Raw genomic sequence first — 26,491 nt, 5'->3', positions numbered from 1 at the left:
AATGGTTTGCTGTCTTGCTTTTTAATGTTTGATATTTTTTTCCCACATGGTGGAAAAATTGTATGCATAAAACACACATGTGCCATTTTTAAAAAAGTAAGAAGAGAGCCTGGCCCTAGGGCAAGAGTGAGAGTAAGACACATTTTTCTGCTGCAACATTAAAGCTGCTGCTATGTATGTGTAATCAAGCCGCAGAGCTGGAGTCCACAGATCCATTGCCAGTGCCCTTAGAACAGGCATGGCCAAACTTGGCCCGCCAGCTGTTTTGGGACTACAGTTCCCATCATCCCTGACCATTGGTCCTGTTAGCTAGGGATGATGGGAGTTGTAGTCCCAAAACAGCTGGAGGGCTAAGTTTGGCCATGTCTGCCTTAGAATGAATGTTACATCAATCTGCAACAACTATTTAACCCACACACACATCCATGATCTCTGTGGGAGCTGGTAATATAACCTCACTTAGGACCTGGCCTGTTGCACTGACTCGACACACATGCCCACACACAAACCATGGTGATGTTGTTATGATGGAAGGGTGCTTTTAGTGGTACAGTGGTGCCTCGCAAGACGAAATTAATTCATTCCGCAAGTTTTTTCTTCTTGCGAGTTTTTCGTCTTGCGAAGCACGGTTTCCCATAGGAATGCATTGAAAATCAATCAATGCGTTCCTATGGAAACCGCCTTCCGACCAGGTCCGGGGACAGTCTGTCCCCCGACCTCTTCTGAAGGCTGGGGGGGGGGGGGCAAGGGCTTTTCTTCCCACCGCCAGCCTTCAGAAGGCTGTTCTGAAGCCTGGCGGTGGGAAGAAAAGCCCTTCTCCCCACCTCCCGCCCCGCAAGCTCCGGGGACAGGAGGGCTTTGCTGCCGACCGCCAGCATTTTAAAAGCCCCCGGGACAGCGGAGACTTCTCCGCTGTCCCGGGGCGATTTTAAAATGCTGGTGGGCGGCAGCAAAGCCTCCGCTGTCCTGGGGCGATTTTAAAATGCTGGCGGGGGGCAGCGAACGCTTCGCTGCCGCCCGCCAGCATTTTAAGATCGCCCGGGACAGCGGAGACTTCTCCGCTGTCCCGGGAAGGCAGGCAGGGGGAGCAAAGACTTTTGCCCCCCGCCGGCCTTCAGAAGAGGTCCAGGACCTCTTCTGAAGGCCGGCGGTGGGCGAAAGTCTTTGCTCCCAACCGCCAGCATTTTAAAAGAGGTCCCCGGAGATTTCCCTATGGGCTTTCTTCTTGCGAAGCAAGCCCATAGCGAAATTCGTCTTGCGGAACGACTCAAAAACGGAAAACTCTTTCGTCTTGTGAGTTTTTCGTTTTGCGAGGCGTTCGTCTTCCGAGGCACCACTGTACCAGAATTAAGCTTGACCAGAGTGACTTTGCATCAGACATTGCTATGAGGAGGAGCGATGCATCCAGACAGGTTAGTAGTCCTTAAAAGAAAGGAACAGTGAACTAAGAAGGTAGCACAGCTGAGGAGTTTTATTTGAGCACTGCACTCTTTTTCAGCATTGAAGAGTATTAGCAGACGTCATAATTACACAAACACCACCGTGTTACAGGTTGGTTACTATTTTAGGGTTTTCTGTAGTGAGTCTGATGCTCCTTCTACCCCTACGTCGCCACTGTTTCAAAGAAAGACTTCTTCTGGGTGCGTAAAAAAAAATGTAAAATATTGTTGCTGTTTGTGTGGTAGTTTCTGAAGTTCACCTTAAAATCCAGAATTGCTCCAATCCAGTGGGAGCAGTTGCCCAGCTGATATAAAGCAGCATTGGAGTTAGTGGTACACATTTGCCACACCTTTAGCTAAAAATCCAGCTCCAATTTTCTACCATCCTGTGAAACAGTATGAAATGACTATGTGGTTGAAAGCCCCTGTATTCTGCACGGCTCCAGGACTAGCCCACAGCTGCATCTATCCAAAGGGAATGTGCACATTGCAGTGCTAGGGCTTCCCAGGTTGGAAGGAATCTTTCTCTCCTCATAGTCCCCAAACTGTTCCTCAAGTCATGCGTTTAGTGTAACTATGTACCAGTGTCCCTTCTCTGCTCCTCAGAATATAAACTGCCATTCTTTTCAGCCCACACCCATTTTAAAACAAATACTGCTGTACAAAATATCTGTACTTTCAAAAAAATGACGAAATAAACTATTTACACTGTCTTAATAATTCTGTCTCCGACTTCAGTGGTGATGGTGGGTGTTAGTCACTGAGAAAACCACACCTGCGTGCATTGGGTGGGCGCCCAGCGCATAGTTTCCTCTACAAAAGACTTGTACTACCTGCCCGTGTGGGAGTTTGCTGCGTGGAGGCCTAGATCATGGTATCCACCTAATTCACAAAACTTACAAACATGACAGCATATCAGGCTGAAAGCTCTGCAATACAAGCAATGGCTCTTTCCTGAAGTACTGTATTTTTTGCTCTATAAGACTCACTTTTTCCCTCCTAAAAAGTAAGGGGAAATGTGTGTGCATCTTATGGAGCGAATGCAGGCTGCGCAGCTATCCCAGAAGCCAGAACAACAAAAGGGATTGCTGCTTTTGCTGCGCAGCGATCCCTCTTGTTGTTCCGGCTTCTGAGATTCAGAATATTTTTTTTCTTGTTTTCCTCCTCCAAAAACTAGGTGCGTCTTGTGGTCTGGTGCGTCTTATAGAGCGAAAAATACGGTGACACAAGACTCCCAAGCCTCATGCAAAATCTCTGGCAACATCAGGGAGGTTGGACTCCAACTCCCACCAACCCCAGTCCGCTGGAGGAGATGGGAGTTGGAGTCCAGCAGGATCACACGTTCACCATCCCTGCCCAAAATACAGCATTTCCTTCCCCACAATAGCACAGTTTATGGGTGGAATTGATTGCATGCTATTTCTGTATGTGCTGAAGAAAATATACCAAAAGCAACATTCACCTTTTCTCTCCACACTTATGATCACACACAAGACTTAGAGGCTGTTTACTCTGTCTCCAGCCAAATTCTCAAGTACATACTTTCCAGTTGTCTATCCTATTGAATCAGGCTTCTGTAGACAAAGCAGGGAACAAGTGGTGTTTAAAGGCAATGGGGGCACTTGACTGCCTATTGAAAGAGCCTCAGCAACTCTGTGCAATAATCTGTTTAATAAAACTGGAGAAACTATCATTTGCAAGGTGGTTAACTAAAAAAAAAGACCCAAAAGGTTTCAGAATTTGAATCGTTTTGTGGAGCAATCAGCTTTGTTTCCTTGTGAAGCTGGGCAATGGCATGAAAACTAGCATTTATATCCCAAAAAAACATTCCTACAAAGAGAGTACAAGGTATTACTATAGTCAGATAGGAAGCAAAAACCAAATCCCCAATGGCAACGTCAGCCAAATACAACAAAGGTTTTCTTCTCCCAAAGTGCTGAAGCAGGCCTAAGAGCGATTGCAAGGCCACAATGGTAGCTAACAGCTTCCCCAAAGGTGAGGGGAACTGCAAACCTGATAGGCAGTAGTGCAAACATTCTGCGAAGATTTGAGCCTGAGTTTGCCTTTTAGTCCACACTCAGCAGTGCAGAAATGAAGAGCAAAACTCAATGACGAAGCAGCACAGCTCTCTCCAGGCAGCTACATCCCATACAACTGCCAGAAAACACAATTGCTTATTTAAGCTAAAGCTTAAAGTCTGAGGTTTTCCAGTGTTGAAAGGTATTGATTCAGAATTGGTTGTGCTGCTGAACTGAAGCCATAAAGATGTTGTGGCCTGAAAGAGTTGCTGGTACAGGGGAATGCAAGCGGATTCACCGAAACAGGTGCTTGGTCACAGGGAAAACATCCTAGAACCTACAAGATAGATAAATCAGTGAGGATGACAGGCTAGACTTCCCCACTGGTCCTTCTTTGCCTGCCTCTCTTGCCAACCTATTAAGGACCCAAGCTCCCCATTCCTCTCGCATCCAGCAAACATTTTACATATTTGTTATTGTGCTACCACCACAGACTCATCAGCTAACAGTTGCAGTGTTTCAAAGCTGCAGAGGCATGTTTTTATAACTGACCCTAAAAAATTTCCTTCCATTCGGTCTGGAGTATCTCATTTGTGAATGCTAATATGGGACGAACAACAAAAGGACCAGTTTCAAATACAAAATCCCTACTAGTTTTGACTTCCATCTCTCAGTTAGACATGGAATGCATCCCATGAACAATTCCATCTATTCAACTGGTGCATTGCTTCAAGTCCCAAAGTGAGTTGCAGAGACAACAAAGTACAATATGCAACAAAAGTCCATTAAAAGTTAAAATAAATGTGCTGAAAGCTCTATCTCTCTTTCAAATCAGAGCCAGTGAAGGCAGTGAAGGTCCTGTGTGAGTGTCTGGAGGCGGTTGGAAATTGGATGATGGCTAACAGATTGGGGTTGAATCCTGACAAGACAGAAGTACTGTTTTGGGGGGACGGGGGGCGGGCAGGTATGGAGGACTCCCTGGTCCTGAATGGGGTAACTGTGCCCCTGAAGGACCAGGTGTGCAGCCTGGGAGTCATTTTGGACTCACAGCTGTCCATGGAGGCGCAGGTCAATTCTGTGTCCGGGGTAGCTGTTTACCAGCTCCATCTGGTATGCAGGCTGAGACCCTTTCTACCTGCAGACTGTCTCGCCAGAGTGGTGCATGCTCTAGTTATCTCCCGCTTGGACTACTGCAAAGCACTCTACATGGGGCTACCTTTGAAGGTGACCCAGAAACTACAACTAATCCAGAATGCGGCAGCTAGACTGATGACTGGGAGCGGCCGCCGAGACCACATACCACTAGTCTTGAAAAACCTACATTGGCTCCCAGTACGTTTCCGAGCACAATTCAAAGTGTTGGTGCTGACCTTTAAAGCCCTAAACAGCCTCGGTCCAGTGGCTCCACCCCCGTCATTCTGTCCAGACACTGAGCTCCAGCGCCGAGGACCTTCTGGCGGTTCCCTCACTGCAAGAAGCAAAGTTACAGGGAACCAGGTAAAGGGCCTTCTCGGTAATGGCTCCCACCCTGTGGAATACTGTCCCACCAGATGTCAAAGGAAAAAACAACTGCCAGACTTTTAGGAGACATCTGAAGGCAGCCCTGTTTAGGGAAGCTTTTAATATCTGAAGGACTATTGTATTTTAATATTTTGATGGAAGCAGCCCAGAGTGGCTGGGGAAACCCAGCTGTATGGGCAGGGTATAAATGATAAATTATTGTATTATTATTATCAACAAAAATCACCCAAAAACATCACCACGCTACTTGCATAAGCCTGCATATTTGCAGAGGCAAACTCTGGAAATGCAGGGGGCACGAAGGATCCAAGTCAATAAATAATCCCCTTCCAATTCTCCAAATTCATTCCTCCCATGAACTTTTTGAAATCTAGTTACCTTCTTCGGTAGAGGCTTCTTAGGGTAGAGCACCACGTGCGACGTGCAGGGCCAGCTGCAGCTGGAGCTGACAAAGTGTCTTCACGCTTTGGAGCAGATGGTCCTACAGGGTCTAGCAGGAGGAAGAAAGAAAATGCAGCAGTGCCCCCCACCCGCCCCCAATTGCGCTGCAACCATCCACCTCACCACCACACTAACCCCCTTCCAGAGGTAAATAAATGCACCCTCTTCCTATTTGCATATGTTAGTTCCTCCAAGTCTTCGCATATTTATAATGTTCCACTTTTAAGTATTGAGATGAAGCAAAACTGCCCTAGCTTGGGTATATTTAAAACTGGCTAATCCTGGAGGCAATGAACTGGCTCTCTTGCAGACAGCAACCTGCTGTAGTAAGGACAGCTTTCTTGAATTCCTGGCTCTGCCCACTCCAAGTGCCTTTGCATTGTGGATGCTTCAAACGAGTCCAGGTGGATGCAGAAGGTCCCAGCTTCAGTTCACCAGCATCTCCAGGTATAGCTGGAAGATAACTCTCCCTGCCTTATATTAGCTACAATAGGTGACTTTTTGGAAGTCTTATTCAGCAGAGGGAAGGGGACTTGCAGGCACCAGGAAGGTCTCAAGGTGCATATGTGCCTGTGGTTGCTGAACTGGACACCCATGCAATATGCATTCATTATTATTTAACAAATTTTGTATACTGCTTAGTTGTAGTCAAACATCTAAGGTGCTTATAATGTTGAAATTATCTATTAAAGAACCAGTTTGAAACAATTAAACATTAAAAAATAATTAAAAGTTAATATAAGCGTGCACCACCGATTCCATTCACAGCCAGAGATGGAAATGAGTGCAGAATCAAAGCCTCTGCTCAAATGAAGGATTTCTCAAAAGCCAATGTGTCACCTTACCGGTCTCAGCTGCAGGCTGGCTCCTCCTCCCGGAAGCCGACTCACCTACGAGTTCAAGGCTGGCATTAAAATTTAGTAATTAAAGCTTTGTTCAGACCGCCTCATTTCAGAGAAAGGTGTGAAAATGCATGTGCACTGTCTAATAATAAAAAATAACCAGAAATAAAAAGCAGGCTGGGATCAATATCATGGATGTGCACATAAATCCCTCTCTCTCCCCTCTGACCTTCACTTTCCTCCTTTGACTGTCTGGCCTTTTTATCATCCTATTTGTTCTGTTTCTATTTCTTTCTTTTTTCCATGGTGGATGGGTGGATGGACAAGTACAACTGTGCAAAGGCAGACCAATATGAATAATGCAAATTTCCCAAACACATAATCCCCCTCCAGACTTTTTTGTAACATTGATTCCAATATGTATTTCAGCTGCTGCATCTTCGATTATGTTTCCCACTCTATGATCCTTCCTAGAAGCCAACTGCAATGGGGATCCTTTGGCTGCCAGCTTCCACCCCAAGATCCATGCCCTACTGTAACTCAACCTGTGTACATGTGACTGAATAATGCATATTCCAGGGGTCAGCAACCCGCGGCTCCGGAGCCACATGTGGCTCTTTTACACCTTTGCTGCGGCTCCGGGGCGGATACTAGCGAGGGGAGGAGGCGCATTGTGTGCCCTGACACTCCCCACTGTTTTAAATGTCACAATGGTTTTGCGGCTCCCAGGTTTTTTTTCTTCGGTCCAAGTGGCTCTTTTTGTCTTAAAGGTTGCAGACCCCTGGCATATTCTGTCTCTGACGGAAGAGATGGAGGCAGACAGTTGGCAGAAGCCAACCAGCCCCAACCTGGTGCCCTCCAGATGCCTGAGAGAACAACTCCAGGTCCAGGCCCAGCAAGCATGGCTGGCTAGTGATGAGAGCTAAAATCCAAAACAGCTGGAAGGCAATAGGTTGATGAAAGGTGTCATGATCTATAATGTGGAGTTTTCCCATCTCGGACATGAGGCCAGGTCTACCTTTACAGAAATGCTAAGGTGTGCTCCCCCAGGCTTTGCCAAAAATCAATCATTTAAGTAAAATAGATGGTACCTACGGCACTGAGGGGACCCTCCTCTTACCCACCTGTATAGGTGTAAATGAACCAGAGCCCAATAGTGAGGCAGATGCCGATGAGGAAGGCTGCAATAGCTATCCCAATTACTGCGGGGACCGTCTGGCCTGGTGCAGCTGCAGCTACAGAGAAGCGGGAAATGGGGAGGATGTGTGGAGAAAGAGCACGAAAATTCATTCTCACTCTCTGTCCAGGAAGGGGAGATGGGCCAGGGCCCGAAATGGGGTAATACAGAATGAAAAAGTCTGAGGATCAGAGTTCTTGCTCCATCCCACGGCAGCAGGAATCCTCAACTCCACTTTTGTTTTTTTCCCCTAGAGCCAGGAATAGAATCCCAGTCTAAAACCGATTTCAGTCCCCAAATCCCCGGGAAACAAGGCCAGCAAGAGAGCATGGGGATGTTTACTTACTTCGGACTACCTGAGTCTTCCGCTTGTGGGCTGCATCCTTTGGTGCTTTTCCTTGTTTGTCTGGGACATTAGCTGCAGAAAAAGACACCAAAGTCAAGGAAGGAACAGAGAATCTGAGGGAGTGTCTGAAGAAAATAGCCTCCGGGTAGCAAGGGGGAGAAAAGAAACGAGTGCATAACTCTGCCCATCATTGCTACTTTGCTTCACTCAGGTTGGACATGTAAGATGCCACTGGCAAAGTCTGGGCTTGTAGCATGGTGAGATCCAATGCATCAATCTCCTGGGTAGGAGATGCTGGTGAACTACAAGACCCATCATCCCTTGCCATTGGCCATGCTGGCTTGAGGTGATTGGAGCTGAAGTCCAAGAATATCTGGAGGGCTACAGGTCCACCACCTCTGCTCTGGAGAGATGCACACCAAGACACTTCCATCTCCCCAGCAATCAGGACTCCCCCATTGGTTTCTTTCAGTTCCTCACTCAGTCTATGGGGCAGTCCTCGCCAACATGGAGCCTGGGTGCTGAACTGCAAGGCCTTCAAGCCAACTGCTCTCTCCTGGCTGCTATCTAGAACCCACAGGAAAGTACCTGGTTTCGGGCCAGGAAAGGCAGCTCGGAGCGGAGTCTCCACAGTCACTAGCATAGGCTTTGTGATGGTGCGCTGGAAGCGGCTTGGGACCGCCTCCTCTTCTCCGCTGCAGGCCTCGTTCTCAGACCGACACTGAAACAAAAACCTGCCTCAGAAGAGTGCCTCATCCCACAGTGGGAGGTAGGCCTTGGCCCAGTTACATCCCACCTGCTTCTCCATAAGCCCAGCCAGCTCATTTCTACAGCTAACTAGGAGGCTCTTTTGCACAGGCCCATGCCAGAGGGTTTCCACCCCTCCAAGGGGTTTCGCTTTCCTCTTTATTCCATCTTTTCTTAGGCACCACCCCTTCCTCCCTCAGAACAGAGATGGACCAATGATTTCTGGAAGGGGCCAGTCACAGCTGAGGGGCAGAGCACACAGAAGGGCCCACATTCAACCCCCAGTCAAACATATCAAAGGAAAGACCTCTGCTTGAGAGATACTGCTGTTCAGAGGAGGCAGTAATAATAAGCTAAGGGGTAACCAACATGGTGCCCCCCTAGATACCAGTTGACTACAATTTTCCTCCCCCCTGGCCAATGGCCATGCTAGCTGAGGTGCTGGGAATTATGAAGCCAGTGTCATCATCGAGCAGAGGGCACCATTTTGGCTACCTCTGGGCCAAGTGGAGAGCTTGCTGTGGCATATCAGTTTCCTCCATAAGCATCCCCAATCAGGCGAGCCTATTCTGAAGCAGTAGCGCTATCAGGCCCTCAGATAGCTGCTAGAAGACAGGGTTCCCTAGCCCAGGGAGCCAGAGACCTTGGGGACTGCGACCTCGGGTCTGGCGGGGTCCGGAGACCCCCTGCTGCAGAGGGTCAGACGGCAGTGCAAGAAGTGGATGGAGGCATTGGACCGGGGTTTCAACACAAAGCTCAGTCGCTGGCGTTCCTGGTACCCCAGAGGCAACGCCTGGGCCTGGTCTGGCAGCTCGGGTTTCCACAGCCTGACTTGGGCGGCTGCCACGGGACAGCCATGCTGGACCAGCAGATACACCGAGGTCTCTGAAGCATCTGAGGAGCTAGAGATGAAGCACTTCTGGATGGTGAAGCTGAGAGACGAGTCATAGGTTGCCAAGGAAGCCTGGAGGAAAAAGGAAACACCATCTAGTCTGCAAACACAAGTGCAAGTTTTTCTGCCGACGTTTTCTGAATGCTGCATTGAAAAGCACATGAATCTGATCTTTGGAGAGTTTGTAAGTAAACCATTTTTAACTTGCCCCACACATGGTATTTTCTATGCTAAGAGAAGAGGGGAATTTTGGAAGGAACTTAGAAAGTTATATTCTAAGAATGACAACCTATATTTCCATGCTTTACTTTGCTAGGTGTTTGTTATTTTAAATTTCTGCTGGGGTTCTCTCACCAAAGAATACTTGCCCCAGACTTGGTTCTTGGCATCCAGGAATTCTCTTTTTATACCTATTTTTTCATTGCCAACCAACCATAAAGTTGGGCCTTGAATTGGGCCTCAGTATGAAATCTGCCTAGTCTATTCCTTGCTCTTTTGCTTACAGATGCATGTTTTGCTTCCCTGGGATGCATGTTGCCCTTCTAAGCTGCTAAAACGTGGTGGCAAATCACCCCTGTTGCTTCATCCCTTTGAGAGCTGCAGTGTAAGTTTATCACCCCCCATAAAGCAACAAGCAGGTCAACTGCCCTGTTTGAGGCTCTGAGAGAGACAGGGAGTGCTGCAAACCACCAGATCTCTGGACAGAGGAGGAATCACTTAGGGACAAGATTCTGGCGTGTAACTGCTGCATCCAATGCCAGCTCTTGCATATTCCTCGTCCGCTTTACCTCCACAAAGACGAGGCTGTTGGCTGAGACGACAAAAGGTCCAAGTTGCTTGGCAAAAGCCTCTGTGTTGTAGAGCTCTAGGTTAAGGAGGGCATTGCCAAGGTGAAGGTGGGGATCCTGAAAGGCCGTTGCAGCTTCTGAGGGAGATATCTGGGTTGGAGAAGGTGAAACACAGGAGACCTGCAGGAGAAAAACAGGTCTGTGGAGCTGTATTGATGTACAATGGCAAGAGAATACCCGCCCATCCACATCCACATGAAATGGCACTGTAGGAAATAGATTCCCTCTGTCCATCTGGAGATGTCATCCTTGGCTACTCACTCTCTGAGTGTCCTGGTTTTCAAGAATAGGATTCTGGTCCCCAAGACACAAGACAGATTCTGTCCCCTCTGTTTTGGCTGTAGACGGTGGGTAGGTAACGGAACCATCCTCTCCCCCAAAGTCTTGCCTTGTCACCTCCCAGCCAGCTGTGTTGGCTTCTGCAAAGTCCTGTTGAGAGGCTGTGAAACTGGGAGGATGCAGAAATATGGGCCAAAAGAGTGTTGGCTCTTCTAGAGGAGGTGTGGCCCCTACAAAGGAAATACAGGTGTGTGGGTGTGATGCAATCATGCGCCTTATACGCTGCTGCTGTTAATCAGAATATGATCTATTCCAAGCATCACCAGTGTGGCCCCTGAAGGAACACATGTGCCCAGCTCAGAGAGGCCTTCTCTACAGTCTGCAGGGTACCCTCCCCTCCCACCACTGAAATTAGGCTCAGAAGAAGCATTCTATTGGAGCCCATAGAATAGGTTGCAGGAGAGGAGGGCAGGGTACTCACAACAATTTCTCTGTTGCAGACTTGCCCATGGGCCCAAGAACGTTGGCAACCCCATATCTATTCCTTCTGTTACCCAATTGAAAGGTCTGCACATTCTGACATGATATGGCACGCCTTCCTATTCTCTTCCATGGGCTCAGCATTCAGAATAAAGGCAATGCGACTTCATTTGCCCTTCTTGATTTTACCATTGTAGCCACAGCTGATTGCCTGTTTGACGCCATTTATCATCCCTACGTGAATCCTGATTGGCTGGGATCACATAACGACTAGGAAATAAGCTCTCAAAAGGGTTTGGGAAAATGGCAGTGAAGCAGCAAAATATCTGTTAACAAGCACCAAAATATATGCTTTGGCTGGTGTGTGCGTGTGCGTGTGTGTGTACATACCATTTCAGCCCCCTTAGAAGCATACTTTTAATGCTGAAAATGTTTTGATTTGGTGCATTCCTAAAATAAAACTGGAGGTTGTATAGCCTAGGATAAAATGGTGCAGGAGGAACTGGAATATAAATGCCAGGAATCTGCCGCAGCCGTCACTAGTGGTTTGCCTCTAAGCTCTCTGGTGGGCACTTTTCCCATTCATGTCCATTGAATCTCTCCAAACCTACCATTCATCCCAACAAAAAGGAGAAACCTGTTCACCCGCTCAGCCTCAACGTAGGACGTAAAGGCAGGCAGATTCTGCTCCATTGCAAACTGCAAAGGGTTGAGGGTCGTCAGCCGAGGGGACGTCCGCTGGGTCACAGTCAGAGGCAGATCCATTTCTGTGCTGCTGACGGTGACTTTGTGCGAAGCCTAGAAAGGAATCCCAGCCTGAGTTACACATACAAGGCCCAGACATGGAGAGCAGCAGCAGCAGCAGCAGCAGGCACACCATAAACAAGAGACGGTCCAGGGGAATCAAATGGCAGCATGGAGACAGACTCCCAAGAGGGAGTAGCCTAGTGGGGTGGAGAGTTGGAGCCAGGAAGTAAGACTCCTTGGCTCACTTCAGGAAAAATAATAAGGCTGGAGGAGGAGGAGGAGGCAAACCTAGAGTTATAAGGAGAATGCAGGGAAAGCTTATGGAAGAGGGTTGGCAAAGCTCGCTAGTGGGCCTGTGAAGGCAGGACTTAGCAGAAGGAACCCTCCATAATATAACCCTTATAATAGTATTAAGTCCAGCATCTAAAATTACCAAACTGCTTCCTCTAGGAAAGGTTGCAATTCTGCATAATGCATCTACAGTGGTACCTCAGGTTAAGAACTTAATTCGTTCTGGAGGTCCATTCTTAACCTGAAACTGTTCTTAACCTGAGGTACCATTTTAGCTAATGGGGCCTCCCACTGCCGCCACGCCACCACCGCATGGTTTCTGTCCTCATCCTGAAGCAAAGTTCTTAACCTGAGGTACTATTTCTGGGTTAGCGGAGTCTGTAACCTGAAGCGTCTGTAACCTGAGGTACCACTGTATCTGGCTCTGAGCACATGTGTGCCCTGCTCCCTTCCAGATGTGTGCCACTGCCACCAACTTGGGGAGGGGGAGAGAGAGAAGCGCATTAGCTGAGAGCGTTACAGATCTATACCCTGCCCTTACCAGGACATGCAGCCGGCCAGTGAGGCGGTGGGTGTGAACCATCCACTCAGCAGCTCCCTCACTCTTCAGTATCAAGATCAGTCCCCAGTGGGGGGGCCTTCGGACAGCATGAAGTTCCACAGTCAAATGAGCCAGGGTGGGCCTAGAAGAGAGCAGGCTGTCCACCCACCACAACAGGATTAAGCACATGATGGAAGACAGCGAAGCCCCATGCCACCCGTCCCCCAACTCAAGAGACCCCTGCCCAATATTCAAGGCCTGATACCAGCCACTGTCACTACTCGTTTTTGGCTCAGGGTCTCAGTGTCCGTCTGGCCTTGACTTTCGGGGGAAGTGCCATTGCTAAGTGGCAGGGCAACTGCTCTGCATGCAGAAGGTCAGAGATTCGATCCCCATCATCTCCAGACAGAGCTGAGAAAGACATGGGAGATCTGCTGCCAGTCCGTGTCAGCAGTACCAGGCTAGATGAACCAGCTTCCATGTTCCTGTTTATATCTTTAACACAAGGGTCACTTATCATACGCAGCTTCTTGCACAGGTTTCATTCTTCCTCACCATCCCCCTTCCCCATCTACACTAAGAACAATTTCAACCTCCCTGTTCAACACATGGAATCTCATTATGAACATTTCGCTACACCCCCCCCCCCCCCGGTTCAACAGCCGCATGCTGAAGCTCCGGCGACACCTGCCTGACACGCACCTTGGTGCAACTCCTTTGGAGAGGATGATGTGAACTTCAAGGACTTGCGGAGGGTCAGGATGCAGGCAAACTCTCAGAGGCTGGAGTTGGCACTTGGAGGCAAAGTGCACCGGGGTCAGGAAATTCCTACTTAATCTGCAAGCGGCTGGGGCAATCCTATCTGGAGAAGGAAAGGAATGAAGCATCTGGACTGAATGGTCACAGAAGAGCTGCTGCGATTTACTCTTTTTCTTGCAAGCAATGCAAACTCTTTGGCAACTGCTCTCCAGTTGATACTGGTGAGTCTTATTTATCTGTGCCGTGTATATATTCCATCTTCCCTCTATGATTGTAGTGCACAGATCTTTCCTTCCTGGATGGTCTCCCTTCCAAGCACTGACCAGACCCAGACCTGCACAACTTCTGTATACTGCATTAGCCCAGGACCCAAAAGACCAGCTGGCTGTCTTCCTCCTGCTTATCACACTGCAGTAGTGAAAATGGGGAACCTGTGTCTCTCCATATGTTGCTGGACTGCAACTTCAATCAGCCCCAGCCAGGGTGGCTAGTGGTCAGGGATGAGGGGAATTGTAGGACACACAGCCATAATGCCACCCTTTCCCTCAGAGCCGATATCTACCCTCATTGCCCATGCCAGCCCCCAGGCGTGTGTAGATTCTGTTGACTCCACGGTATTCAGCCAGAGAGGTGACCCCTCCATGCTCCCTCCGCGCCCACTTCAGCAGGCGTTTGGGCGTCTTTGGTAAGTTGGTCTCAGCAGAAGCCACTGGCCCCGGGGCTGAAACATTAGAGCCGGGGGAGACCTGTAGATAGGAGGAAGGCAAAGGTAAAATATACTGGCCTGGAGGACCTCCCCCCTCTCTGACACCCCACCCTGGGGAGTGCACTAAGGTTGAACAGTGCTGCACTTTAATCTGGGAGATCTGGGTTCAAGTTCCACCTCAGCCACAGCCTTAGGCAAGCCTCCCTCAGCCTCAATTTCCCCCATCTGTAAAATGGGAAGAATAGTAACTTACTACACAAGATGGTTCTGAAGACAAACAGAGCTAGAAAGTATTTTGTTAAAGTGCTATGAAGGTAGCAAATTAGCTTTTCCATCCACCCTTCCCATAGCTGCCGCTCATCTTCTATGCTTGCGTAGAGTAGGGGCTCCAACGACCCCCTCAGCAGGGCCTGGCTCAGTGATCCCCATGATGTTCTGCGGGCCCTTTGGCCCTCTATCCCATCTCACCTGGAAGGTCCAGTTTTTTCCAGGGGGAGACAGCAACACCCAACGAACAGGCTTCTGGGAATACAGCACAAAGATGGGGGCTCTGTCGAGGGGATCTGGGTCCAGAGTTATCAGAGTTACCTGAAAGAGGATCAAGGGGACAGGTACCTTCTCCATGCATGATCAAAGCAACTTACCCCTTGGATGTTCAGCAGCTGAGGCATGTCCCCACCCCCAGCTCTAAGCAGGCCCTGCGCAGAGTGTTCCTCTTTGCTTCTCACAACTTGGCTAACCTAACCCTTCTGTGACTTAAGAGAGACGTCTTCCAGGCCCTGACAACTGTGAAGATGTGATTGAATAATAATAATAATAATAATAATAATAATAATAATAATAATAATAATAATAATAATTTATTTATACCCCGCCCATCTGGCTGAGTTTCCCCAGCCATTCTGGGCGGCTTCCAATCAAGTGTTAAAAACAATACAGCATTAAATATTAAAAACTTCCCTAAACAGGGCTGCCTTCAGATGTCTTTCAAATAGAGTTTTGCCTTTTTGACTGACTGAGACACCTTGAACCGTAGTGCCAAGCTGAACTGCCATCTTGTTTGGGTATCCAATGGAGCTGTAGCGAGACCCAACATACAGCCTCATACATGGGAAGGTGGTATGGATGGGGATCTCCCATACCTGGCCATTTGCCGGCAATCCCTTCTTCAGGCTGATGACATGGACTTCTTGCCCCAGGGCAGAGCGGCCCCGGCTGGTGCATCCAGTGCCTTTTCGCAGCGATTCCCAGAAGCCGAGGACGGGGTGTGGGGTAGAGGCAGACATGGGGAGGCAAGCGAGATGGTGCCAGGAGGCTGAAGGGGAAGGAGAAGAGCAATGCTGGAAGAAATGGAGTTTCAGAAAAGTAGTTTCCAAAGCTGTGTACATTTAGCATCCCCTTCTCCCAAAACACAAAATGCTCAGGTGCCTGAGCTCAAAATGATACACCAGCTTACCTTTTTTTTTTTTCCCATAATTCATTCTGTTTGAGAAACAACAAATATGGGATATCTGGCCAATGACTGAGGAGGTTGGAGGGGAAAATAAAACAACGAGGAAACTATGGGGGAACTGGTATGATGGGACAGAAATGGATCAGTGTGCATTTCATGGTTCCCACACTGAGGGGGGAGGGTCACTGTGAATTGCTCTTAACAATGGCTTACTGGCTTATTTTTAGATTGTACAAGTTGTACAAGGGGAAAAAGGTGTTTCTTTTCCAGTCAGCTATCCATTCCCTCCACCAAGATACTATAAACTGTAAGGGGCTCAGTCTCCTCCTTCCTTTTTATATTCCTTTTCCAAAGGATACTCAGCATGTAGAGTCCTTGCTGGGTGGGAAAGTGGTTTTTTTGGGGGGTCCTCCCTTTTAGTTCCACCCCCCCCCCCCGTTTCTCCTGGGCATGTTGATGGCACTTCTCTTGTTTTTCAGTGGTCATGTTTGGCACTCAGCCCTCTGAGTTCACTATTAAAGGGAATTATTATTTAATGTCTGTTTTCATTATGAAGATGAGAGTATTGTCTTCTGCACTGACTGGCTGCAGCTCTAGGGACATTCTCAGTCCTACCTGAAGATGCTGGGAAATGAAGCTGGGACCTACCGTACTTCATGCAAAGCAGGTGCTCTAACCACTGACCATTCATTTTATGAATTAAATAATTACAGGGAAGCTGCTAGCCCTGCACGAGGGCTACACATTACATATACAACAATATGCCAGCCATGTTGCCTCATGTTGTAATTAGGAGAGGCAGACTGGGTGAGAATGAGGTGGCAGACCAGACTATATACTCTTCTGAGACTACAGTGTAAAAAGTTCCTTGTAATAGGAAAGCTAACACAATAGGGAGCAGGCTGGGCTGGTTTGTTGCCTTTCTACCAAGGCAATTTTCAATTTAAAATACTGGAAGGAACAAAAGCTACCAAATATTCTCAGGGCTACCTCAGGAGCTGCCTGGCCTGGGCTCTCTTGTTTCTGCCTATGCTTCTGGGCAGAGTTATTAAGTTGCCCCAGGGAGCTAATTCTTTCTCCTCAATGTACTAGAATTTTACACACAGACAGCTTTAGGGGGGGGGGATTTAAAAACACACACACCATCTGCAGCCTGAAATGGTACAATTCCATTTAGCACATGAGGATTCTACCAACTCAACCTGCCTTAACATTCCATGTGAAAGAATATGCACTGGCACCATGAGAAAGGAACAGAGAGCTGTAAAGGTAAAGGGACCCCTGGCCATTAGGTCCAGTCATGACCGACTCTGGGGTTGTGGCACTCATCTCGTTTTATTGGCCGAGGGAGCCGGCATACAACTTCCGGGTCATGTGGCCAGCATGACTAAGCCGCTTCTGGCGAACCAGAGCAGTGCATGGAAATGCTGTTTACCTTCCCGCCAGAGCAGTACCTATTTATCTACTTGCACTTTGATGTGCTTTCGAACTGCTAGGTTGGCAGGAGCAGGGACCAAGCAACGGGAGCTCACCCTGTTGTGGGGATTCAAACTAACGACCTTCTGATCGGCAAGTCCTAGGCTCTGTGGTTTAACCCACAGCGCCACCCACATCCCACAGAGAGCTGTACCAGGTACCAAAGTACAGCTGCAGGAGTGTTCAACATGGGTGTTTTCCCCCCAATTTGGGAATGTGAAGAAATAGCAGAAGTAAAAGGTAAAGGTAAAGGTACCCCTGCCCGTACAGGCCAGTCTTGACAGACTCTAGGGTTGTGCACCCATCTCACTTAAGAGGCCGGGGGCCAGCGCTGTCCGGAGACACTTCCGGGTCACGTGGCCAGCGTGACAAAGCTGCATCTGGCAAGCCAGCGCAGCACACGGAAACGCCGTTTACCTTCCCGCCAGTAAGCGGTCCCTATTTATCTACTTGCACCCGGGGGTGCTTTCGAACTGCTAGGTTGGCAGGCGCTGGGACCGAGCAACAGGAGCGCACCCCGCCGCGGGGATTCGAACCGCCGACCTTTCGATCGGCAAGCCCTAGGCGCTGAGGCTTTTACCCACAGTGCCACCCGCGTCCCTTACAGCAAGTGTACCTTACAGCAAGTGCAGAGTGCCTTCCCCTCACCATTCAGAACAGAAACTATGACTCCTGGTCAACTTTGGAAGCCTGGACTCTTTTCTTTATAGGAAGCAACCATGGTCGGCTGGCTATGAATTCAGCAGGTAGCTTAAGAGCTTCCCTGCTATAAACAACCCACAGGCAGCATCTACCTGCCCTATGGTAATCAGTGTCAAAAACAAATACTGAGTACTGAGCTGGAGATTAAAAGTGCCCTTAGCTGTGTGTACTTGGTTATCAAGGAACTGAAAATGCATCCTGTGAAATATAAGCAGGTACAGAATGAAGGATACTCTGTAAATCCAAGCTGCTTACTGAAGGTACATCCAATAAAGAGAAGCAGGGCAAAAGGCATCAGAAGCATCATGCAGAATTGGGAAACCCCTAGTAAGGTAAAGGTAAAGGACCCATGAACGGTTAAATCCAGTCGAATTTGACTTTGGGGTGCAGTGCTCATCTCTGCTTTCAGGCCGAGGGAGCTGGTGTTTGTCCACAGACAGCTTTTCCGTGTCATGTAACCAGCATGACTAAACCGGTTCTGGCACAATGGAACACTGTGAAAGAAACCAGAGTGCACGGAAACGCCGTTTACCTTCCCGCTGCACTGGTACCTATTTAACTACTTGCACTGGCATGCTTTCGAACTGCTAGGTTGACAGGAGCCGGAACAGAGCAATGGGAGCTCACCCCATTGTGTGAATTTGAACTGCCAATCTTGTGATCGGCAAGCTCAAGAGGCTCAGTGGTTTAGACCACAGCACCACCCACGTCCCTCAAACCCCTAGTATAAAACCCCATTGAATACATTTACGGTATACTCTGACAACTTCATCTACCTATTCTGCTGCATGGGAAGAAAATTTGACAAGCCCAAATGGCTCTGTGTGAGTGCACACATGTGCCATTTAGCAAAGTTGAAAGACCTGCTCTACATTCAAGCTTGCAAAGAAAAATGTATTTGAAGACTGTTAATTTATTTTTTATATGTATACTTCAGGATATATCCTGGACAGCTCCCTGACAATAGTGTTTTGTTTTGTTGTTTTTTTAGCAAAACGTTTTACACCTTTGGTGTGGATAATTATTGTGCAGCCCATTTAAATGTGTACAATAGCCACTCTGTTAGACTTTACCTGTCCCAGAGCTCCCCCAAACGACAAGCAGCAGCAGGAGGTATTGTCTCCATAGGTGATCGATATGCTGGCAGTTTCTATGCATGGTGTTCAGAACCCAAAGAAAAGCTGTGATTTTTCTCTTGTTCCACCCTAGGAAGGAAAGCAAAGCCAGGGCAAGAAAGCACGGGAGTTAAGGGAATGCCGTTGCACGACCTCTGAGCTACTTGGAAACACTTTCCAGCCCTCAAGACCTCATACCAGTCAATTTGTGGTTCGGATTTTGGGACAGAACTTCAACATTTCCTCTCTCCATTCCTGATCTATCTGCTACAGAAACAAGCATACAGACCACACTCAATGTCCCTTAATACGGATTATACATTCCTTCAACTATCCTGTCATATGCGCAGTCATAGCAGGATGGGGTGGTGGAAGGACTTCATTTTGGTGCAGTGGGTGCTCCTGCAATTGTAAGCAGAGGGGAAGGTGGTGACCACCCTTCCGATTAACACCACAAAGTGAAAGGGTATAGCATATAGCCAGGGTCTCCAACCTTTTGGGTTCACGTCTCCGCTCCTCCACATGCAGCTGCTGGGTGACCTTGAGCCAGTCACACTTCTTTGAAGTCTCTCAGCCCCACTCACCTCACAGAGTGTTTGTTGTGGGGGAGGAAGGGAAAGGAGAATGTTAGCCGCTTTGAGACTCCTTAAAGGGAGTGAAAGGCGGGATATCAAATCCAAACTCTTCTTCTTCTTCTTCAATCTAAGCAAACAGTGAGACATCTAAGAATACCCATTTCACTGAAGAAAAATGGGTGATGCTCAGACACCCCTCCCTCCTCCCCAAAAACCAGACTAAACACATACTCACTCAAAAGAAATAAAACTGATACAAAAAGCAGGCAATGTCTCCCCCGCAAAAAAATAAATAAATACCCACTCTCCTCATCACAAAAAGCCTCAATTTCTTTAAAAAATGGGGACAGGAGATCTTGGCTGGCACCAAGAGGAGGGCACTATGATGATCATGAGTGACACATTGGGGACCCCAGAGCTTACCCTGCCTCCAAACTGTTTACTATCTAATAGCTTCTACTCCTTGCATAGGGGAAGATGTTTGAGCCTAATCCAGATCATCGGTCCACTTTGCTCAGTATTATCCACTGTGATGATCTGTCTCTAGCCAGAAGGATTTTGCCCAACACCTGCTTCTCAGTTCTATAGACTGAATCTGCAATCTTTCCCTGAAGGCAACTTACTCTCCCTCACCTTCTGGTCCCAACTTCTGTCAGTCAAAAAGGCATTCTTCCCTCCTGTCTCAAGTTTCCCACAAAAACTTCCCTCCCTCCTTTATGGCTCTGTTTTAAAAGGAGGATGCATTGAGACAGCAAGATTCAGTGTTACAGGATTAGACTGGCTGTAATTAAGTGTTTCCAGGACACGTTCCACCTCCCAGCAAGCCAAACGCCAGAATGTGGAGAGGGAATGCCAGAGGAACACTTACCTTGCCCAGCAGAGCTCTCCCACTGTCAGTGGATGCAGGTTAGGAGAAAAATAGAGGAGGAGGAGGAGGTTGGACAAAGTGCTACCTGAACTGAAGGACAGGAAGCAAGTGGGAGGACTGGCAGCGCTTAATCCAGGGGATGCAGAAGCCGTGAGCCAATTCAAGGCCTCCTATCTCCAGACTGGCATCGTTTAATGAACAACAATAATAAAAAAGTTATGCGGGTCAATGGGAGGTTAAAAATAACTCTAGGCCCACGAGGAGGGTCAAGTTACAAGTGAGAGGGGAGGAGGGCATGGTTTATGTGGCAAGCTGTTTATTTCTAAGGGAATTCAGCAGTGGAGGAAAGGTATTAAGGAAGAAGAGACTTACAAGGAGAAGCATCCGCTCCCTTTCCCTCTCTTTGTGTGTCTGTCTCTCCTCCCTTGTCAGATCCCAGGAACTCACCGTGCGAGTGGCAGGTTCATCACCCGCCCCCGTAGCGGGGAGATGGCTCCCCCCCCTCAAGCAGGGAGCCATCAAGCAAGCGACCTTCACCCCGAAGGATGTCCCACAGAGTGAGAAACACAAGGCAAGCCCCCGCTTGGGTTACCAAGGAGATTGGGGTGGATTTATGATTAACGCAGGCAGAGGAGGAGACTTCCTGAGAGGCACTGGCAGGTATGCTGTGCTGAAATCTGGGTCAGCGTGACCTGCCTACCACCCCAGTGAGGTAGGGCCAGGAAGGAGACGTTCTGGGTATCTGTCCTGGCTTTAATGGATCACTAACCAGGGGACAGACAAGCAACAACAGGGAAGCAGAGGAGTTCCAGTCGCGACAGGGAGGCCTGAGGGAACTTGTCCTTTTATACCAGCAGGCAGGGAAGGCATCATTGCCTGTCAAGTGCCGCTACTCCTTTGCAAGAGATCCTGTCAGATGGACAGGACAGAACCCAAAAAGCAGGAGGAGCAGGCCTCTCTTTCTACCTGCCTGCCAAGCACCTGGGTAGAAATTAGGCAGAGAGGGCTGCACACGGCTCCAAGGCCACAGGCTGCCTGTTTACAAGATGTTCATCTTTCCCAGAATGCTCTGGCAGACTCCAAGGCCTTCTGGAAAAAAACAAACAGGCCTGACGCAGGGAGGGATAAACGTAACCCAGGTGATTCATCCAAGGCCACAGACAAAGGCAGCAGCAGGCCTCAGAATGCACTGCCCCATCCTACACCTCCTGAACAGAGCAGCTGCGGAAGTCTGTCGTAGCAAAAGCAATCAATATAAGGGTAGCATAAGCATGCTGCGGACTATACGTTGCATGCTGTCCATTGCATAAGGTGCATGGAAGACCACTGGGCAGTGCTTGGTTAGCATTAAGACTGGGTTGGAGAAAGTCTGCATAAGGGATTGCAAGTGGTTGTAACTAGATTCACTAGATTTCCAACAGACTCCTGGTATGCCCTATGGAAGACCCTACAGTCTGCAAACAATAACATCTTGGAGGACCCGGGCCTCAAGGAGGTTAGGCTGGCCTCGAACCAGAGCCAGGGCCTTTTCGGCCCTGGCCCCAGCCTGGTGGAACACCCTGCCGTGAAAGACTTGACATCTTTCCACAGGGCCTGTAAGACAAAGCTGTTCCGCCAGGCCTTTTGTCAGGGCCCAGTCTGACCCCTCTCCTCCTACAAGACCCTATACATAAGAGGTCTCTCTAACTGGCTCATATAAATAGCTGAGCCTGGTGAGTACCTAAAGTTTCCAACCCCTATAGTCAGAATTTGCCGGTTGCCTTCTGATCTTACTTGATTTTAATCCGATTTTAAGCTGTATTTCAGTCAATTGCTGAATTTTATATTTTAATGTATTTATATTTTGATGTTAGCCACCCTTAGCCTGGTTATGGCGGGATATAAATAATAATTATTATTATTATCATCATCATCATCATCATGCTACAACTGAATATAGCACATAAAACATTTTCCAGATGAGAACCTACAGTAAGTGTTGCAGACTCCTCAGACACCCAAAGTTAAGTAGCCTCATGGCTTTTCAAGACTGGCCTGAGGGTGCTCCCACAGGGGCTCACCTGATCCCAGCCACTCCAAAGGGGGTCCAAACTCCTATTAACGTTTTACTGGTCATGTCTCTGTTCCTGGGGGAATCATGGTATGGATTACTCCTGTGAACCGCCCCGAGACCTGCGGGTTTAGGGCAGTATATAAATTTGATTAATAATAATAAATTCAACACCTTTAGAGAAAAGAATTTCACAGGAACTTCATTGCCTTTGAAAACTCAGTAACCCAAAACTGGTTAGTTTGCATGCAACCGTTTTATATTAGACTAGAAATCCCACGTTATGATTTGTTTCACTCCCTTCCCCTCTATCTCATCCATGGAATTTCTCTCTCTTTTATAAACTTTGTTTACTACTTGTACATAAGAATGTGGCATAGTCATTTCTGGAAAGTATGTCTGAGTGAGCAGAGTTCTCTACTGCAGAAGTGTTTAATTATGGAAGATTAAACGTCAAGCCAGCCCTGCTTTTTATTATTGAGGTTCATAGCATCTCTTCCCTCCCCCCACCCCCAAATTGGCCATGGAGTCTCTCTATTCCTTCCTTTCTTGCAAGAACAGTTGTCAGTCCCTCCTTGCCAATGCCTGATACACTTCTGGGTCCACAGATGGGTGGGGCTACATTGGCCTTTGCCTTTTCATTTGCAGACATGGAAGGGAGGAAGGGAGGGAAGGAGAAAATATTATAACCACAGAAAGCAGAAAGTTGACCTAAATTGCTGGACAATACAGTGGTAGTGGAATGGAGGAAGTTTTGTGGGGTCTCATACAAGGTGGCATACACAGCATACATTTAAAGCACATAACTCTTCCCCCAAATAATCTTAGGAACTGCAGTTTAAGGGAACTGGGTATTGTAATGCCGAGGAATAAACTAGAGTTCCCAAGATATATATGTCATATAACTAACGTGCTAGGAACACAAGGCTCTGGGTTTTAAAAGTATTGTGAAGGTGTAACAAATTACTACTATATTATCTTTGATTGTAAATGGTGGAGTGCAACATGTTAACTGGACCTTTTACCTTTGCAAAGTTATGGGCTCAACGGAGCTGGGCTCCAAGGTCATTTTTCAAAAGCAAACTTGAGAATGGGACCATTTGAACTGTTGACATGGAAGTGCATGGAAGCAGGTGTGTTCAAAGCCCAGGTACTTATTTAAAGCTCTTATTCTTAACATCCGTGTCCTGAATAACGAATTCAAGATGGTGGGAACCAAAGCAGAGTGACCAAGAAACAAGAGGGAGGTTGAGCGTGCTCGGCTGAAATCTGCAGATGTACAAAAATATCCTTTAAATATAAAATCTAAAGGGGATCCCCTCTTCCCCATCAATACTTAGCTCAGTGAGGACAAATCATGCTCCCTTGTTGTTTTCAGATGGAAATGAAAAATGTGAAATATATGCGAGGAGCAAAGGAATGGCATATCCTGGAGGGAGGGCAAAGCTGACTGGCTAGCTGGAAGTGTGAACAAGAGAGCTCATGTTAGGGAGGAGAGCGAGCGCCATGTGGCATACAATCCAGAGTAAGGAGTTCTGCTTGCGCAATGGAACAGTCTCCTCTCTTCCTCTTCCTGCCTGCTGTTCTGGAGGTTCTAGAGGAGTGGGGCAAAGCCCTGATGTGCTAGTGACGAGTCCTTGCTCTGGCTTCTGCTAGCATAATGGGTTAATTGAATCTGTATCATGTGATCAAGGTCTTCCTGTCCTGAGTCCATTCAGCCTAGCATCCTTCCTACAAGAATCAGATCCTAATAATCGGATGATCTGGCTCAGTAGGGCAGCTCGTGTTGTCTTCAATAATATGTGGTTCATACTGTTACTAAATCAGATACATTAGCCTAGCCACAAATTGTAAACGTTTTAACATACAGTACTGCATTTATGTTAAAACAGTCTTCAAAGAGCCCAGAGAGGAATTTTAGTCTAAATGTACAGTACATGGGAAAACAAACAAGGGTTTTAGCAAACCACAAGCTAAACTGGAGTCAGAGTTCAATGCAGTGGCTAAAAAGACAAGCGTTTCCAAATGGGTTGAGATTCTCTTTTTTGAAGAAAAAAAACCCAAGCAAATGGATCTGTACATTGGAGGTTTATTTGTATTTTTTTTAAGCCTGGGGGGATGTTGTTTTAGAATCTATTTTGTTTTTATTGTATGACTTCAAACTGCCTTGAGGCTTATGTGAAAGTAATAATGCAACCCTGAGCTGCATCAACAGAAGTTTTGGTGTCCCATTCAGGAGTAATGGCACCACTCTAGAATGCTTTGGTTACTTCACCTGAGGAACAGGGCGCTACAATTTAAGAAAGAGGGCAATAAAGATGATGAGTGAGCCTGAGACCAAGGCTGATGAGGGAAGGTTGAAGGATCTGGTTTGGCTGTGTGGGGCAGAGCGGACATTACATATTTGACAGGTTGCCACATAGATGGAGCAGATTTGTTGCTCCAGAGCATGTAACCCAAAACAATGTGGAAGAACGTCCTGAACTGTTTGGACAGTGGACAGTGGACTGCCTCAGAAGGTGGACTCTCATCTATTACAGGTTTTTAAGCAGTTTTTAAGCTATCTCAGATGCTGCTGTTGTGGGTTCCCTTCATCAGCACTAAATGCACTTTAATGTTCTTCAAGCTCTTTGATTCTAGCAGCCGGTACAGTAGGTAAAGCTGAGAAACCAGTCCTTCTTGAAAGTGTTCTAAGTGAGCTTCACAGCTGAGCAGGGATTTGATTCCAAGTCAAGAACAGAAAAGAAAAAGGATAAGAGAGGAAGGCTGTGATAGGAAGACGTAGCAAATGTAAAAGGCCCAGATAGGAGAAATGAAATAACTGGCTGGTTTGAAAAGAAAGCTGAAGGAGGATGGGGGAAGAAATGATAGGAGATGGGTAAAAATCCTTTGAGAAGAATGTGGAGGTGGGGAGGGGAAGATATAAAAGAATAGGCTTTCTGCATTTTGATTCTGATTCAGCAAATTCTGCCTAAACAGGCTGAGTCACAAAACCTCCAGAGCAAATGTACTGAACTTGAGGAAAGATGAGCTCCTAGTCACACACAAAATGCTTCAGCAAAGAATTTAGTCAATTTTCTAACATGGATTAGGTATCAGTAAAAACCATCACCAGTAATTATCAAATTCTGCTTCCGTTTTGTGAGTGGTTCTGCTGCTGCATCACTGTTCGCCACAGCAATTTTCAGCTGTCTCAAGTTAAGGCAAATTGACTATCCATGATTCTGGCTTTACGCGCCATCCCCAGAACATAAACCCCATGTAAGTTGAGTCTCACCTTTATGACAATTTTAGCATTTTTACTCTACATGTTAAACAAATGCAGGGAACAGGCCAACAGGTCACTGTTTCCCAAGTTTACGACGGATGGCATGTGGCAAATGTATTCAGCACATTACGTTCCAATAGTCAATTTGCATGATTTAACGTTGCACCCAGAAACTGCTACGTTAAGTTTTAACTGTAAACTGCTTGGAGGCCTCTGTACAGCCCAAAGACCAAATATGATTTTCCCTCCATCTTCAAATTATCAGTTTCCCTTCTTCTTTGAAAGACAAAACAGATATTGCTCAAATTAATGCATTCACCACTTGCTACTCTCGTCTGCTTGTTACAATGTTACACATTTGTTTTCATATTGTAAACCGCCCTGTGATCTTTGGGTGAAGGACAGTATAGAAATTTTAATAATTAATAATAATACTTACTTATTCCAAGCTTCAAGTTTGTCAGATAACTCAGCACTTCCTACCTCTGAAATATCAGTCTTTTAGATCAGGAGTGGGAAGCCTTTATTAGCCTGTGGGTCACATCATTCCCTCCTGGGCCACCTTTGGGGACGGGCAGCAGAGACAATGGGCAGAGGCAAAATGTGGGTGGAACAACAAATGTGAACTTTACCTTTGGACAGTAGGCTAGCTTCCACATATATATGCAGCCCCTCTCTGTCCTTCATTCATGCAAGAGGGGCTATAAGAATTCAAGGACACATTTCAGACAGTCAAAAACTAGTAGAGGAGGATGAGAAGCTGGGCCGCTGGGGAGAGTCCCGAAGGCCAAAGAGAGAGACCTGGAGAGCTGCGCTGAGTCCCTCAGGTTCTCCACCCATTTTAAACCATGATGGAGTCATCTCCCTTAAGGTTGCCGGGATGTCTTTCTTGTTGATTCCAAGTACGAAA

At 47.4% G+C, this 26,491-nt stretch overlaps 1 protein-coding gene across 8 annotated transcripts; it reads right to left on the bottom strand.

Annotated features, from left to right (window-relative positions):
- Nucleotides 1-1,445: 1,445 nt before the first annotated feature.
- On the bottom strand, nt 1,446-26,446 carry LOC114590810 (transforming growth factor beta receptor type 3-like). Of its 8 annotated transcripts, XM_077924377.1 has the most exons (19): nt 19,314-20,257; nt 19,019-19,222; nt 18,779-18,910; nt 15,217-15,389; nt 14,543-14,662; nt 13,931-14,114; nt 13,312-13,471; nt 12,610-12,766; nt 11,642-11,828; nt 10,533-10,780; nt 10,212-10,391; nt 9,175-9,495; nt 8,373-8,505; nt 7,785-7,856; nt 7,386-7,496; nt 6,265-6,309; nt 5,357-5,468; nt 4,828-4,925; nt 1,446-3,794 (listed from the first exon to the last, which is right to left on the bottom strand). In XM_077924377.1, the coding sequence occupies exons 2-18, from the start codon at nt 19,101-19,103 to the stop codon at nt 4,871-4,873; spliced, it is 2,475 nt and encodes an 824-aa protein (XP_077780503.1). In that variant the 5' UTR covers nt 19,104-19,222; nt 19,314-20,257; the 3' UTR covers nt 1,446-3,794; nt 4,828-4,870. The 8 variants fall into 8 exon arrangements, with proteins under 8 accessions (XP_077780503.1, XP_077780506.1, XP_077780505.1 ...); XM_077924380.1 differs by lacking the exons at nt 19,019-19,222; nt 19,314-20,257 and adding an exon at nt 20,264-26,446; XM_077924379.1 differs by lacking the exons at nt 19,019-19,222; nt 19,314-20,257 and adding an exon at nt 20,636-26,446.
- Nucleotides 26,447-26,491: the final 45 nt, after the last annotated feature.

This window comes from Podarcis muralis, chromosome 2 (assembly GCF_964188315.1).
Source record: "Podarcis muralis chromosome 2, rPodMur119.hap1.1, whole genome shotgun sequence".
Lineage (NCBI taxonomy): Eukaryota > Metazoa > Chordata > Lepidosauria > Squamata > Lacertidae > Podarcis > Podarcis muralis.
This window is presented reverse-complemented; position numbering and strand designations above follow the sequence as displayed.

Excerpts from the sequence above, each read along its gene's own strand:
- LOC114590810 (XM_077924376.1), bottom strand. The coding sequence starts at position 19,103 with ATGCTTGTTTCTGTAGCAGATAGATCAGGAATGGAGAGAGGAAATGTT. Across the intron at positions 15,390-18,778 it reads TTGGGGGAGCTCTGGGACAG|CCTCCTGGCACCATCTCGCT; the intron begins GTAAAGTCTAAC and ends CTTCCCCTTCAG. Across the intron at positions 12,767-13,311 it reads TCCAAAGGAGTTGCACCAAG|CCTGCTCTCTTCTAGGCCCA; the intron begins GTGCGTGTCAGG and ends GTGGGTGGACAG.